Source organism: Triticum urartu, chromosome 6 (genome assembly GCF_003073215.2).
Source record: "Triticum urartu cultivar G1812 chromosome 6, Tu2.1, whole genome shotgun sequence".
NCBI lineage: Eukaryota > Viridiplantae > Streptophyta > Magnoliopsida > Poales > Poaceae > Triticum > Triticum urartu.
In genome coordinates, this window is record NC_053027.1 from 75,793,697 (window position 1) to 75,811,162 (window position 17,466).

General features: G+C 46.0%; 1 protein-coding gene across 1 annotated transcript; it reads left to right on the forward strand.

Moving 5' to 3' along the window:
• Positions 1-6,289: 6,289 nt before the first annotated feature.
• LOC125513742 (probable protein phosphatase 2C 55) lies at positions 6,290-9,280 on the forward strand. Its single transcript, XM_048678931.1, has 4 exons — positions 6,290-6,834; positions 7,603-7,924; positions 8,127-8,276; positions 8,725-9,280. Exons 1-4 carry the CDS (start codon positions 6,449-6,451, stop codon positions 9,019-9,021), a joined length of 1,155 nt encoding a protein of 384 aa, XP_048534888.1. The 5' UTR covers positions 6,290-6,448; the 3' UTR covers positions 9,022-9,280.
• Positions 9,281-17,466: the final 8,186 nt, after the last annotated feature.

Sequence of the window (17,466 nt, forward strand, 5' to 3'; positions counted from 1 at the left end):
CCGTCTTCTCCGTCGACCCCTGGGGCCCGCTGACTGGTGGGCCCCGCCGACTGGCTTGGTGTGGAGCCGACAGGCCGCGTCCGCCGCGGGCGGGTCTTTGCCGGCTGCAGATTACTGTAGCCGTGCCTCTAATGACGCAGGCTCGGTCATGAGGTCGTGGCGACAGCCCCGCCGTCTAGCGGGCGATCACTGTGGCCACTACTTGTCGTGTCTGATTAATGGCGCGTGGGGCCCGTGGGAGGGGCCGGCCGACTTCTAGTGGCCGACTCCCATCCGGGCCGCCTGGTGGTGCTTTCGCCGTCTTTCTACGCCCGCCGACTGGTGGGGCCCATCATCCCTGGGTCGTACCAGCAGGCCGTCGTGGGCACAGGGCTCCGCCCCCTGGGGCTGATGTCAGGGCCAACATGGCAACAGTGTCGCGCCGCGCGGAGATCTCCGCGGGTACATCGTACTGTAGCTATGCCTGCCCTTGGAAAAGGGGTGGGAGCGAACCTTACTGTAGCCACTCCCTGTCCCGTCCCTCTTTATGAGGGCATGGGGGTTGTCGGCGTCGCGGGCCGACTCCCTAAGACCGGCTTCTCTGGAAGTCGCCAGTCAGGAGTCGGCTCGTCCTGAAGTCGTCCCCGGGACTCGGCCGCGAGTGGGCAGCCAGCCGCCTCGCCGCCGACTCTCAGAAGGCGGCTCTTCGTCCTGGGGTCTTGAGCGGCGCAGTCTGCCTCAATGTCTTGAAAGATTCTAGCCTGGGTTAGCCTACCCGTGGCCCATTACTCCGACACCCTTGAATCGACCTAAAGAATCTGACACCAAATATTGTCGTTGTATATGCACGACGAGAAACCCTAACCTCGACACCCCGAGGAACTGGCAGGAATCTATGTTGGAGCTTCGACTAATCCGTCCCCGATGAATGAACTTGAGGAAGATCAGAGTCCGAAAGACTAACTCAAAGAAGAAGGGTCGTCATCCGTCTGAGCACCGCCTTTGCAAAAACCAAAACCCTACCTATCTAAGACGAGCCACGAGGAATACCCTCCCTGCCACCAGCCGCAGACGAAGGGGAGGCGAATCCACGGGCTCGCCGGCGAAGATCGAAGGGAAAAGGACTTTCCCTTATTCGTCTTGAGGTCAATATATTGTTTTCCTATTTCCAGACACTAAATATGTTCTTGTACGTTATATACATAGGTGCATGTATCTTTTTTTCACTTTTATTCATGGTTACAAGAAAATGAATGGTTATTTAGCTAGCAACTTATCCCTTAGCACTCCTACAGTAAAGATGAAAACGTTCTAACATTTCTTTTAGATCTTTGGTAGAGGTGCGCTCCTGCAGGAGAGCTCACTCTCCTCTTTTTCTTGTCTTTTTTTTACGTACACACACAAAACTGCGACGTAAGCGCACCATATACCTTTTATTATACTTACTGTAAAGAGAATCATCTAAAGTAAGATTTACACATCAACGTTCCTATTTATTAATCAGGTTAAATATTTTATTCAGTACACTCTATAATAAATGGTTCATAGAGGTTATCTACAAAAATGATTCACCGAGAAATATAAGAACATAAAAAACATAGAACGCACGCGGTCTATTGCCTACAGTTCTTGGCATATTCTTCACCGTCCACCATGCGGCACAATCAACATCATCTTCTTTCATGATCTTTTATTGCGCTCTTTTGCATTGAGCATGGCAGTCAGTGTGATAGCCCTCTCGGTACTATCGCAAACTGGCTCCCCGGACGTGGCATTCTCCCACATATATCAGGTTAGTTGGAGACAAACACAATAAACAAGATCCTTAGCCGCCAACAAAATGAATCTACTCTCCAAATAAATGTGGCAAAATTAGTAAAGGGCGAGTCTATGACACATGTGCCATATAATCATCTTCAGGGGAAAGTCATTGTAACTCATAGTTGGGATTCAAAATTTTACATGACATCTACGGCTAGAGGGGGGGGGGGGTGTGAATAAACGTTTTAAAATAATTACAGTTTAGGCTTTAACAAATGCGGAATAAACCTAGCGATTAATTTGTCAAGCACAAAACCTAAAACAACTAGGCTCACATATGTGCATCAACAACTTATGCTAAGCAAGATAAGCAACTATGAGATAGCAAGATATATGACAAGAAACAATATGGCTATCACAAAGTAAAGTGCATAAGTGAAGGGGCTCGGGTAAGAGATAACCGAGGCACGCGGAGACGACGATGTATCCCGAAGTTCACACCCTTGCGGATGCTAATCTCCGTTTGGAGCGGTGTGGAGGCACAATGCTCCCCAAGAAGCCACTAGGGCCACCGTAATCTCCTCACGCCCTCGCACAATGCAAGATGCCGTGATTCCACTAAGGGACCCTTGAGGGCGGTCACCGAACCCGTACAAATGGCAACCCTTGGGGGCGGTCACCGAACCCGTACACTTTGGTAACCCTTGGGGGCGGTCACCGGTACCCGTCAAATTGCTCGGGGCGATCTCCACAACCTAATTGAAGACCCCGACGCTTGCCCGAAGCTTTACACCACAATGATTGAGCTTCGAACAACACCAACCGTCTAGGGCGCCAAGGCACCCAAGAGGAACAAGCTCTAGGGTGCCCAAACACCCAAGAGTAATAAGCTTCTCAAACTTCACTTCCACGTAGCACCGTGGAGAACTCAAACCGATGCACCAAATGCAATGGCAAGGGCACACGGAGTGCCCAAGTCCTTCTCTCTCAAATCCCACCGAAGCAACTAATGCTAGGGAGGAAAATGAGAGGAAGAACAAGAAGGAGAACACCAAAAACTCCAAGATCTAGATCCAAGGGGTTCCCCTCACATAGAGAAGAAAGTGATTGATGGAAATGTGGATCTAGATCTCCTCTCTCTTTTCCCTCAAAAACTAGCAAGAATCCATGGAGGGATCGAGAGTTAGCAAGCTCGAAGAAGGTCAACAATGGGGAAAAACATGAGCTCAAAGGATAAGATTCATTGGGGAAGAAGACCCCCTTTTATAGGAGGGGGAAAATCCAACCGTTATGTGCTCAGCCCGCACACGAGCGGTACTACCGCTCAGGCAGAAGAAACAGGGAAAAGGAGCAACAAAACAAGAACCTTGGGGCGGTAGTACCGTAGGAGACAGCGGTACTACCGCTGGGTTAAGCGGTACTACCGCTCCCTTCGGCGGTACTGCCGCGCAGAACGAAGGGGAAAGGGAAAGAGGGAACCGGACGGTACTACCGCGGAGGAAGGGCGGTACTGCCGCACTACTGCCGCAGCGAGGTACCGCACAATCCGACACAAAAAAAGACCCCTCGAATCGACGCGGTAGGGACCTGGTAAGCCAGCGGTAGTACTGCTGCGGAGTCACCGCTGGTACTACCGCTGCGGAGCGGTACTGCCGCTTGAGACCCCTTAGCGGTACTACCGCTGGGACCCTGACAAAAACCACACTCAAGAAAACAAGAACCGCCATAACTTCTGCATATGAGCTCCGAATTGAGCAAACTCAAGCTTGTTGGAAACAAGACGACGAGTAGTATCAAAACATCGACTGGTTATAGTAAGAAGAGACAGGGGAGGTATGCCTAACAAATGGAGGAGTGAAACCTCCAACCGAGAAGAACCGACAAAACCTCCAACATCGAAAACATCATAGAAGATGTATGTGAACTCCGTTTTCGATGAACTCGAGCTTGTCATCAAGATGACCATAAGCTCCAAAACTCTCAAAGAGAGCCAAACAAGAACCAAGAAAGATGATGCAATGATGCAATGGTTTGAGCTCTCTACGAACGATACGGTCAAGCTACTCATCGAGAGCCCCCCTTGATAGTACGGCAATTGATCCTATAACCCGGTCTCCCAACTACCATCATGAGACCGGTAAAATAGAAAACCTATCAAGGGCAAACCTTTGCCTTGCACATGGTCCACTTGAGCTAGATGATGACGATCTTGACTCCCTCAAGTTGGACCACCTTTCTTGATTGTGTTGACTCGATGAAGACTAGTTGATTGCTCCCTCATACTCCACTATAGGTGAGCCACTCTTTCGCACATCTTCACAAGTCCATTATCACCACAAAGGACGGCAAGCTTCAAGCATTCGATCTCTTCGCGATACTCCACTTGAACTTGCACACCGCAACCTAACCCCACAAAGAACTCTCACGAAGACCATGGGTTAGTACACAAAGCGTAATTGATAATTCTTACCATACCATGGGATCACTTGATCCCTCTCGGTACATCTTCTGCGCTTTGTGAGTTGATCAACTTGATTCACTCTTGACTTAGTCTTGATTAATCTTGAACCTTTCCAATTCTCTTCATTTGGATGATGTCTCGAAGGTAGACATGAATGATCACACAATCTTCTTCTTCAAGACATGCCACATGACAAATCTTTGGATAATTCCTTGAATAACACCTTGGTCGACACAAACTCTCCTTGAAATCAACACATGTACTCCAAGAAAAGCCTATGGACAAAACCTTCAAATATAACTCAAGGCAACCATTAGTACATAGAGATTGTCATCAATTACCAAAACCAAACATGGGGGCACCGCATGTTCTTTCACCGTCGTGCGAGAAATTCAATTGTATATCAAGATCTTACAAAGAACTATTCAAAAATCTGAAACTAAACTACCCTAGTAGACTTAGAAAATAAACCATTTCTTAGTAAACTATACTGAAATATATTGTATCATATTGCTCAAGGACTCATAAATCTGGCTCGTTGGTCTTTACATGCCCAACTTTTTTGAGGAAATGTTATTTACTTGATGTTATTTTTTTCGTCCCTCCCAGGGAACGCTTTGGTTGCCGTTCGATCTCCTGGCATGAATCACGATGCAAGGCTGATGCCACGTCAGTTTTTCGGATCGTTTGCTTAACCAACTGCTAGCGCGAACGTCCCTTCCTTTATTCTCCCCGGTCCTCTTCTCTCAGCCTCACCCACACATTCAAGTTTATAAAAAAAAAATCTGCCATGCGTAGGGGTGGCTTGAACTTACGACATTCTAAAGGAAGTACAAACGAGCTGACACTTGAATTGGAAGTGGATTTTGAGCACGTATGATTTAACTTGCTATATATTTTGAAGCTAAATTTTTTATGAATTTGTTTTTTCATTTGAAATTTTTGTGTGATTTTTTCTTCCTGATATTCCAAAATTTATTCATCTTTGAAAGAATAAAAATTCCTATTTCTTGCCATGTGTCCATCACTAATTCCGAAATTCGCCACATTTTGTAGAGAGCAATTTTCTAAACTTGTCATGTGCAAGTTTATAATTTTTTCCATGTGCCCATCACAATTCCCAAAAGTTGTCATGTTTTTTAGAGGATAAAATGTTCTAAACTTGCCATGTGTAATTTTAGCACAGGTAGCTTGGCAATTATATTATTTAGACCATCACAATTTTATTAATTATAGCATGGTATTTTTTTGTAGTTAGCATGGCTATTTCATTATTTAAACCATGACAAGTTTTTCAATTAGACCATGGAAATTTATTAATCACACCTTGATAGTTCTATATTGTAGGTACCATGGCAATTTAATTATTGAGACCATGGTTGTTTTTTGTAGGTAGCATGGCAATTTCATTATTTAGACCATGGCAGTTTTTTCAGTTTGACCATGAATTTTTTGTTAATTAGACCTTGGTCATTTTATTGTTGGCAATTTAATTATTTTGACAATGGCATTTTTATTATGTATAGACCATGAAATTTTTTCGTTGTTCTACAACTTCTTTTTATATTGATGGATGACAATTTTCTAAAGTATAGCATGACAAATTTATAAATTAGAGTATGACAAATGTAAATATATGCTTCTCTGTCATTTCTGTAATCTTTTGTTGGTGGCAATTTGTGTTGCAAAAACCAATTAACCGAGTCTTTTGTTTGGCAATAAAGATAAAGTAGGAGAAGACCCATCAACTGGCATGTCGAGCCATTGCCCATTGAGGGTCACGCTGGTGCTTTGCTCTACCGAATGAAATCATTCATTAAAACGATCCTTCATGATCGAACAAATGTTTATTTCAACCATTTTTATGATTTAACGAGCATTAAATATTAACATTCAGACATTTTACAGGCATCAGACGGCAAGCTTGATAATAAACTATAAAAAAGCAGACAAACAATTTTTTGCAGGACAACGGTCCAGATTTATACTGGAATCAGCCGCAACCACTGATCAATTCTACAGAGACCGCATAAGATTTTGCATCGTATATTCTTTACAGAATGAACGCTCCTTCCCATAGCTGGTGGAAAAAAAAAACCGCGTTGAAAAACTGCTGCATCCTTCTGCCCCGGCACGGCAGGGCATCTCATCCTTGTCCCTCCCTCCCCCGCACCCTAGGGTTTCCACCACCTTCGCCGGAGCGTCTCTCCGGCAGCTTATCGGGCGCAGCAGGGGCGCCGCGGCGGGATGTCCCCGGCGATCGCGCTTCGGCGCGCGGCCGCGTGGCTGCTCCGGGGAGCCGCCGGCGCCGGCGCGCCGAGGGCCGCGTCCTCCGCCGCGCTGCCGGGCATGGGCGGGGCCCTGCTGTCTCCCGCGCGCGGATTGCAGGGGAGGGACGCGGCCGGGTTCCTGGGGATCTGGGGAGGTCCCGCGGCGGGCGGCGGCGGCGGGTCCTGGTGGTTCCGGTGCGCCGCGAGCAGCGTGCCCAGGCCGGGCCTGCTGGTGGAGCAGCTGCTCGTCGGCGGCGGGCGCTCCTTCGCCACCGGTGCCGCCCCGGAAGAGGTGTCCTTCAGCCCGGCCGCCCGTGAGGCGGATGTCTCGCCGCCTGAGAAGTCCGTAGGCACCTCAGATAAGTATGTTTCCTCTTGTGTATCTAGCTGTTTAAGTATGTTTCCTCTTGTGTATCTACCCGTTTAATTTCGCAATCGGCGTATGTTAGCTTAGTGAGTACATTTTCAATTTCAAATTAGCTCAAATGAGGTTCTCACTGTTGGGGTTTTAGCAGATGCCCAGTCCATGATCATTGTCTTCTCATTGTGTGCATTATGATTCCAGTTGTTCTAAGAATACTAATTATGTCAAAACTCAACAGTTGTTACACTTTTCTGATAAAATTTGGCACTGGGGCATGGATTGGAGGTCTTGTTCATCTATCTAGATAACTAATAGTCATTGGGAATCCATGCTCATAGGTTTTTAATGGGCCGTACGGAAATATGATAAGTTGGTAGAGATTGGTGAGAGAAAAAAGTCTGCTAGTGAAGAAACTCTCCTCAAAAGAAAGAAAATCAGAATAGTTGTTGTCATGTGGGGTATGTAATGTCATTTACAGCCCCAAGTGGGCCACCAAGGGTGCACAGATTGCAAAAGCAGGATACAGTTGCAATTAAGGGATAGGTATCACAGTTCAATCAAATTAGGAAGTTTAGATATTTTAACTCCTGGAGATAGAGGTTGCTTCCCTCGACCACCTATGTCACGAGTCTTGACACAGAGTCATGTGCCCTGCTCGGGTGTTGTGCTTAAGCACTGCATCATGGCACTTCTCATATGCATTGTTATGATTTTTATGACTGTATATATCTGCTTAGATTATTCTAAAACATCGATCACTATTTCAGGACTATGTTAGGAGATAGGTCCTTGAAGCTTGTTTCAGGGGTATGTTATCTACCACATCCGGATAAGGAAGAAACTGGTGGTGAGGATGCACATTTTATTTGGGATGAACAGGCTATAGGCATAGCTGATGGCGTTGGTGGTTGGGCAAGCTACGGTATTGATGCAGGTCAATATGCTAGAGATATTATGTCTAATGCAGTAACCGCAATAGAAGAAGAGCCAAAAGATTCAATTGATCTTACAAGGGTACTAGAGAAGGCCCATAGTAGCACAACAGTGCCGGGTTCATCGACCGCATGTATCATTGCTTTAACAAATCAGGTTGGTTACTAATCTTGTTTATTTTTGCTGTGACATGATTACATGTTTCCTTGTCTATGGCTTTGGCATCAGTAAGAGAAGCTAAAAGTTGACCACCATTCTTTGTTGATGATATAATGCCACAAAACTGACCTGAGTGTTTAACTTGTTCAGTTCTTAGATAGTTTATCACGATTTCGGATTTGGTTGTACATTGTTTCAGGGAATACAAGCAATTAATCTTGGTGACAGTGGCTTTATAGTCATCCGAGATGGCTGCACATTGTGTAGGTCACCTGTACAACAACATGATTTCAATTTCTCCTACCAACTTCAGAGTGGCAACTCGAGTGACTTGCCTAATGCTGCACAGGTATGCTCATATACTGCTGATAACGCTTTTGTTTTTGTAGTAACCAGTGTATATGGACACAATTTGGTCGTTAACAAATATTCACGGCTTGTGCCTATTTTTTTTAATGAAAACCATAGTTTTATGTTCTAGTAAAAGAAGCCTTTGTGCCAATGGATTATACTAGTACTCCCAGGTGAAACAAATGCATATATAATAGCCATGTAGATTAGGAATTCTATAATCCACGTGTCGCAGAATTATACTCCATTCTGTATCCATCTCTTAAAACATATGAGCACATGTAGTATAATTCTGCGACACATGGTTTGTAGAATTTTAGTCCTTGTTAATATCCATCTCTTAAAACATATGGGCACATGTATCCAGTCTAGCAATCGTCACATACTGCAAATTGTAGTCCTTGTTAATACCCATGTTGTTTTGCCTGCTGTGCCTGTATACTCAGGTCTTCAAGGTACCCGTCGCGTCTGGTGATGTAATTGTCGCTGGAACAGATGGGTTGTTCGATAACTTGTACAACAACGATATAACAGCTGTAGTGGTCCACGCAACCAGAGCTGGCCTGGATCCTCAAGTAACAGCCCAGAAGATAGCGGCACTCGCACGCCAGCGGGCACAGGACAAGAACAGGCCGACGCCGTTTTCGACCGCGGCCCAAGACGCTGGGTACCGGTACTACGGCGGGAAGCTGGACGACATCACCGTCGTGGTCTCGTACGTAACTGCCTTTGGCAACTCGTAGCAGTGGGTTAGAAGAAGACTGCTGAATATCTAGACCGAGGCGTGTGCCTCCCCTTTTTGTCCTGTAAATACCCACTACAGCCTTATGAGGCTCTGCTTTTTTTTTCTACCAGACTTGTAAAGAAGCTGGATGATTTGTAAGTATCTCCTCTGGATGAGTACAGTAGCTGTAGAGAACCGTGGACAGTTTTTAATTATGTACTGAAAGAAGCACAGAACGGATTCAAACACGGCAAATTCAAAGCATTTTGCTTTGGTCACTAAGTGCGTACTTCAAGCGCAGATGTTTTGCGGGGATTCCTGCGGCAGTGAAGGGGAGGAACCAAAATTCTGGTGCTTCCTCCAGTTGTCTGCAAAACTGACAGGAAGACTGAAAGAGAACAAGCTGCGGCCCATGGAACACAGCTTATAACATACAAGCAATGGAGAGGCCGATTGTTTGCCAGTGTGTGTTTCAGCATCATCAACGTCTTCGATAACTAGGTAACCACCCCTGCTGTGTTCTATGCCTTTGTTTTTCACGGGAGACGAGAGTCTGAATGCACACTGCTCAGGTCTAAAATATTCATCCTGTTCCAAATTATTTAAAGTTCTAGCATTGCCCTAAGTCTATAATACGGAGTATAGTTTTTGTACTATATATATTCGATTTTGTAGATATGAGCACATATTTCTATAAACTTTGGTGAAATGTAGTTGGGGAACATGTTGCAAGTTGGCTTTAATGCATGTACTTCTCAAGCAAAAGATCATGCTGTAGAAAGCTTTTTAGAAACTTCTTCTCTTGAACCCACTTAGAGTTAAAAGAAGCATGTAACGGAGCCGAACAAATCTCATTGTTTCCAGAAGCTTTTGGTTCTCTGATGTGAGATGTTTATGTCACAGAAGACAGCCCATCATGTTATCCAAATGCATGTCCTTTTCGCTTTGCAATCAGTCGTTCGCGCCGCGCGATACAGTTCAGTCAAGAGAGTTCCCCAGTCAAATCAAATAAGCAAAATTCTGGTGCTTCGTCTTCTTCGGGTTGTCTGCGAAAACATACAGGAACCTGTAAAAGAAAGGCAAGCTGCATGCGGCCATGGAAATGGAACGCAGGTGCTGATGGTGGCTGCCTGGAGCTTTCTTGTGTTTTTCCACGGTAGACGATGTGTACAAGTTAGCTTTTAGATCTTCTAACTGAAGGAAGAACCTTTGGGACATTTCGCAAGTTTGTAAAAAGTTGGCTAATGCTTCTTCGGTGAGCATTCTGCAAGTTGATTTCCAATGTTTTCTGGACCAAAAGTCGCTATAAAACCAGCGAAACACTGACCTAATCCTGACCATGGAGTAGCGACCCCTGTCAGAAACTTCTTCTCTCCAACTGGATAGAGCGAAAGAAGCATTTACCAGAGACGAGCACGACATATCATTATCTTCATATGCTTTGAAGCAGAATACCCATGCTTTCCTCTTCCAGCTTGTCTGCAAAACCAACAGCAAGCCTGAAAAGGAAAGGCAAGCCGCGGCCATGGAACACAGCCTAGCTGATGCTGGTCACGTTACCCGGAGCTTTCTCCGTACAAAAAACAAGGCAGATTTGAGGACGCACGTGTGCGTGTTTCAGCATCAACACCATCACGCATCAACGTCTTCCATAACTAGTTAACCGTCCTTTTGTGTGTGTTTTCTATGCATCTTCTTCCTCTTTATTTTCCACGCAAGACGGGTGTACAGATCACGTGTGTTTGGATGCACTACACATGCACAAATCTTCGACGCTTAGGGCAACTCCAACGCGCGATCCCAAATGGTCCGGCCGCATCCGTTTGGGGATAAACGGACAGAAAATATGGCCCAACGCGCGAAAACAAACAGATCAATGTCCGTTTTCGGTTCGCTTTTGACCCATTCCCGGCCCAAATGTCGGCCGCGCTTGCGTCGAAACAGACAGTGCGCGGACAGGCAGGACGCGCGCCCTTGTCCTGCCCTGGCCCGCCCGTCGGGGATACACCCGTCCACTTTCCCTCCACTTCGCCTAAAACCCTCCCGCACGCCCCTCCCCTCCCTCCTCCATGGCCGGCGGCCCGAGAATCCCCGCGACCAGGCCGCGGCCGCCCGCCCCGCGGCGAAGAAGAAGGCTACGAAAAAGCCGCGGCCGGAGCTCACATCGGTGGAGCTGCCAAGCTTGACGCTGAATCGACCAAGAAGGGGAACCGGCGAACAAAGGTGGCGAAGAAGAAGGCCGCTGCCGACTACATCGCCGAGGCGGCCGTGGCCGCGCTGCACCAGTCCGACGTCAGCGACAAGGAGTCCATCATCACCAAGGCGCACACCCTCCTCATGTTAGGGTTGTACCGACCCCCGGCGACCATTCTCTCGGTCACTGCCATGGTCGCTGATGTGGTCACCTATTACAGGTAGGGTCAAGGAGCCATCATTTAGGACCAACATGGGGCCCATCACCATCATAGGTAGGTCCCTGGACCGTGCCAACATTCGGATGCATACATCAGGAGGATCACCCAGACGACTCTACATCACTCGGGCAACCACACGTCACTCGGCGAACGAACAACCACTCGGACGTACAGGACAAGAAGGCGTCGTGGGAGCTGCAACGGTCGAGAAATCCTAAGTCATCCACTAAATAAAGTTATAACTACCGTTACATGTAACTATTGTAGTAGATGCTCATTACCCTAGTAACTGCCTCATTTAATGGCATTTATTGCCCCGGCGGCGTGGGAGACATGGGGCTGCAGCGCACTCTATATAAGTCGCACCCCTCTCCATAGCCGGGCGTGTTCAACCTTTGTAACTATCCATCAAATCAAAGCAAGCCTCAGGGCACGAGACGTAGGGCTTTTACCTCCACCGAGTGAGGGGCCTGAACTCGTTAAACACCGAGTGTTACACCTACGTCGCAGCTAGTCTCTGCCCCTTATTCATACCCCCAGTACTCATTGTCAGGATCATAACCCTGACAGTTGGCGCCCACCGTGGGGCCAGGCATCTAGCAAAATTTCACGGTGTAGGTGGATTTCTTCATCATCATCGTCATGTTAGTCGACATCGAAATCTGCTTCTGGACGATCTTCTTCATCGCCGATGACTCAGCGGGGCTACGTGAGGCCCTGCTGGATGTGGAGGCGTTGCCCATCCGTGGCGCGACGCACTTCCGTGCTTCCTCCTACAGAGTCCTTCCTCGACAACCCTTGGCTCCATACCGAGTGGTTGCCAGCCCCGCAGTTGTGCGCCGTCGCAAGCGCTCCAGGCGTTCGTGGCTGCAACGCTGGATCAAGCACGCTGTCGCCACTCAGGCAGCAGTGGAACAAGTGGCGGCAATCGAGTTCAACGAGCCCGCCCTCGACCTCTTGAACAGATCACTCAGCGATTCCTCAAAGGAGTCTGAGTCTGAGAGCATCGAGTCGACCACTGCTACTGAAGGAAATATGCCCTAGAGGCAATAATAAAGTTATTATTTATTTCCTTATATCATGATAAATGTTTATTATTCATGCTAGAATTGTATTAACCGGAAACATAATACATGTGTGAATACATAGACAAACTTAGTGTCACTAGTATGCCTCTACTTGATTAGCTCGTTAATCAAAGATGGTTATGTTTCCTAACCATGAACAAAGTGTTGTTATTTGATTAACGAGGTCACATCATTAGTTGAATGATCTGATTGACATGACCCATTCCATTAGCTTAGCACCCGATCGTTTAGTATGTTGCTATTGCTTTCTTCATGACTTATACATGTTCCTATGACTATGAGATTATGCAACTCCCGTTTGCCGGAGGAACACTTTGTGTGCTACCAAACGTCACAACGTAACTAGGTGATTATAAAGGAGCTCTACAGGTGTCTCCAATGGTAGATGTTGGGTTGGCGTATTTCGAGAATAGGATTTGTCACTCCGATTGTCGGAGAGGTATCTCTGGGCCCTCTCGGTAATGCACATCACATAAGCCTTGCAAGCATTGCAACTAATGAGTTAGTTGCGGGATGATGTATTACAGAACGAGTAAAGAGACTTGCCGGTAACGAGATTGAACTAGGTATTGGATACCGACGATCAAATCTCGGGCAAGCAACATACCGATGACAAAGGGAACAACGTATATTGTTATGCGGTCTGACCGATAAAGATCTTCGTAGAATATGTAGGAGCCAATATGGGCATCCAGGTCCCGCTATTGGTTATTGACCGGAGACGTGTCTCGGTCATGTCTACATTGCTCTCGAACCGTAGGGTCCGCACGCTTAACGTTACGATGACAGTTATTATGAGTTTATGCATTTTGATGTACCGAAGATTGTTCGGAGTCCCGGATGTGATCATGGACATGACGAGGAGTCTCGAAATGGTCGAGACATAAAGATTGATATATTGGAAGCCTATGTTTGGATATCGGAAGTGTTCCGGGTGAAATCGGGATTTTACCGGAGTACCGGGAGGTTACCGGAACCCCCCGGGAGCTATATGGGCCTTAGTGGGCTTTAGTGGAAAGGAGAAAGGGGCAGCCCAAGGTGGGCCGCGCGCCTCCCCCCTCCCCTAGTCCTATTAGGACAAGGAGAGGTGGCCGGCCCCCTCTCTCTCTTTCCCCCCCCCTCGAGGAATCCTATTCCAACTAGGATTGGGGGGGGGGGAATCCTACTCCCAGAGGGAGTAGGACTCCCTTGGCGCGCCCTCCTTGGCCGGCCGCCCCCTCCCCCTTGGCTCCTTTATATACGGAGGCAGGGGGGCACCCTAGGACACACAAGTTGATCCTTGAGATCGTTCCTTAGCCGTGTGCGGTGCCCCCTGCCACCATATTCCACCTCGATCATATTGTAGCGGTGCTTAGGCGAAGCCCTGCGACGGTAGAACATCAAGATCGTCATCACGCCGTCGTGCTGACGGAACTCCGCCCCGACGCTTTGCTGGATCGGAGCCCGGGGATTGTCATCGAGCTGTACGTGTGCTAAGAACTCGGAGGTGCCGGAGTAACGGTGCTTGGATCGGTCGGATCGGGAAGACGTACGACTACTTCCTCTACGTTGCGTCAACGCTTCCGCAGTCGGTCTGCGTGGGTACGTAGACAACACTCTCCCCTCTCGTTGCTATGCATCACCATGATCTTGCGTGTGCGTAGGAAATTTTTTGAAATTACTGCGTTCCCCAACAGCTACCTCTTGAGCACCGCGTTGGTTTTCCCTTGAAGAGGAAAGGGTGATGCAGCAAAGTAGCGTAAGTATTTCCCTCAGTTTTTGAGAACCAAGGTATCAATCTAGTAGGAGGCTACGCGCGAGTCCCTCCCACCTACACAAAACAAATAAATCCTCGCAACCAACGCGATAAGGGGTTGTCAATCCCTACACGGTCACTTACGAGAGTGAGATCTGATAGATATGATAAGATAATATTTTTGGTATTTTTATGATAAAGATGCAAAGTAAAACAAAAGGCAATGAAAATAGCTAAGTGTTGGAAGATTAATATGATGGAAGATAGACCCGGGGGCCATAGGTTTGACTAGTGGCTTCTCTCAAGAGCATAAGTATTTTACGGTGGGTGAACAAATTACTGTTTAGCAATTGACATAATTGAGCATAGTTACGAGAATATCTAGGTATGATCATGTATATAGGCATCACGTCCGAGACAAGTAGACCGACTCCTGCCTGCATCTACTACTATTACTCCACACATCGACCGCTATCCAGCATGCATCTAGAGTATTAAGTTCATAAGAACAGAGTAACACTTTAAGCAAGATGACATGATGTAGAGGGATAAATTCATGCAACATGATAAAAACCCCATCTTGTTATCCTCGATGGCAACAATACAATACGTGTCTTGCTGCCCCTACTGTCACTGGGAAAGGACACCACAAGATTGAACCCAAAGCTAAGCACTTCTCCCATTGCAAGGAAGATCAATCTAGTAGGCCAAACCAAACTGATAATTCGAAGAGACTTGCAAAGATAACCAATCATACATAAAAGAATTCACAAGATCCAAATATTGTTCATAGATAAACTTGATCATAAACCCACAATTCATCGGTCTCAACAAACACACCGCAAAAGAAGATTACATCGAATAGATCTCCACGAGAGAGGGGGAGAACATTGTATTGAGATCCAAAAAGAGAGAAGAAGCCATCTAGCTAATAACTATGGACCCGTAGGTCTGAGGTAAACTACTCACACATCATCAGAGAGGCTATGGTGTTGATGTAGAAGCCCTCCGTGATCGATGCCCCCTCCGACGGAGCTCCGGAATAGGCCGCAAGATGGGATCTCGTGGATACAGAAAGTTACGACGGTGAAATTAGGTTTTTGGCTCCGTCTCTGATCGTTTGGGGGTACGTGGATATATATAGGAGGAAGAAGTACGTTAGTGGAGCAACAGGGGGCCCACGAGGGTGGGGAGCCCGCCTGGAGGGGGGGGGGGTAGGGCGCGCGCCCCCTACCTCGTGGCCTCCTGTTACGTGCCTTGACGTAGGGTCCAAGTCTCCTGGATCATGTTCATTCCGAAAATCACGTTCCCAAAGGCTTCATTCCATTTGGACTCCGTTTGATATTCTTTTTCTGCGAAACTCTGAAATAGGCAAAAAACAACAATTCTGGGCTGGGCCTCCGGTTAATAGGTTAGTCCCAAAAATAATATAAAATTGAATAATAAAGCCCAATAATGTCCAAAACAGAAGATAATATAGCATGGAGCAATCAAAAATTATAGATACGTTGGAGACATATCAAGTATCCCCAAGCTTAATTCCTGCTCGTCCTCGAGTAGGTAAATGATAAAAACAGAATTTTTTATGTGGAATGCTACTAGGCATAATTTCAATGTAATTCTTCTTAATTGTGGCATGAATATTAAGATCCGAAAGATTCAAGATAAATGTTTAATATTGACATAGAAATAATAATACTTCAAGCATACTAACTAAGCAATTATGTCTTCTCAAAATAGCATGGCCAAAGAAAGTTCATCCCTACAAAATCATATAGTTTAGCCATGCTCCATTTTCGTCACACAAGAATGCTCTCATCATGCACAACCCCAATCACAAGCCAAGCAATTGTTTCATACTTTAGTAATCTCAAACTTTATAAACCTTCACGCAATACATGAGCGTGAGCCATGGATATAGCACTATGGGTGGAATAGAGTATAATGATGGGGTTATGTGGAGAAGATAAAAAAGGAGAAAGTCTCACATCAATGAGGCTAAGCAATGAGCTATGGAGATGCCCATCGATTGATGTTAATGCAAGGAGTAGGGATTGCCATGCAACGGATGCACTAGAGCTATAAATGTATGAAAGCTCAACAAAAGAAACTAGTGGGTGTGCATCCAACTTGCTTGCTCACGAAGACCTAGGGCACTTGAGGAGGCCCATTGTTGGAATATACAAGCCAAGTTCTATAATGAAAAATTCCCACTAGTATATGAAAGTGACAAAACAAGAGACTCTCTATCATGAAGATCATGGTGCTACTTTGAAGCACACGTGTGGAAAAAAAGGATAGTAGCATTGTCCCTTTTCATTTCTTTTTTTGGCCTTTTTTTATTTGGCCTTTCTCTTTTTTATTGGGACAATGCTCTATTAAATTATGATCATCACACTTCTATTTATTTACAATCAATGATTACAACTCGATACTAGAACAAGGTATGACTATATGAATGCCTCCGGTGGTGTACCGGGATATGCAATGAACCAAGAGTGACATGTATGAAAGAATTATGAACGGTGGCCTTGCCACAAATACTATGTCAACTACATGATCATGCTAAACAATATGACAATGATGAACGTGTCATGATAAACGGGATGGTGGAAAGTTACATGGCAATATATCTCGGAATGGCTATGGAAATGCCATAATAGGTAGGTATGGTGGCTGTTTTGAGGAAGATATAAGGAGGTTTATGTGTGAAAGAGTGTATCGTATCACGGGGTTTGGATGCACCGGCGAAGTTTGCACCAACTCTGAATGTGAGAAAGGGCAATGCACGGTACCGAAGAGGCTAGCAATGATGGAAAGGTGAGAGTGCGTATAATCCATGGACTCAACATTAGTCATAAAGAACTCACATACTTATTGCAAAAGTCTACAAGTCATCAAAAACCAAGCACTATGCTCATGCTCCTAGGGGGATAGATTGGTAGGAAAAGACCATCGCTTGTCCCCGATCGCCACTCATAAGGAGGACAATCAAAGAACACCTCATGTTTCAAACTTGTTACATAAAGTTTACCATACGTGCATGATACAGGACTTGCAAACTTCAACACAAGTATTTCTCAAATTCACAACTACTCAACTAGCACAAATTTAATATCACTACCTCCATATCTCAAAACAATCATCAAGCATCAAACTTCTCTTAGTATTCAAAACACTCATAAGAAAGTTTTTACTAATCTTGAATACCTAGAAAATTAGGATTA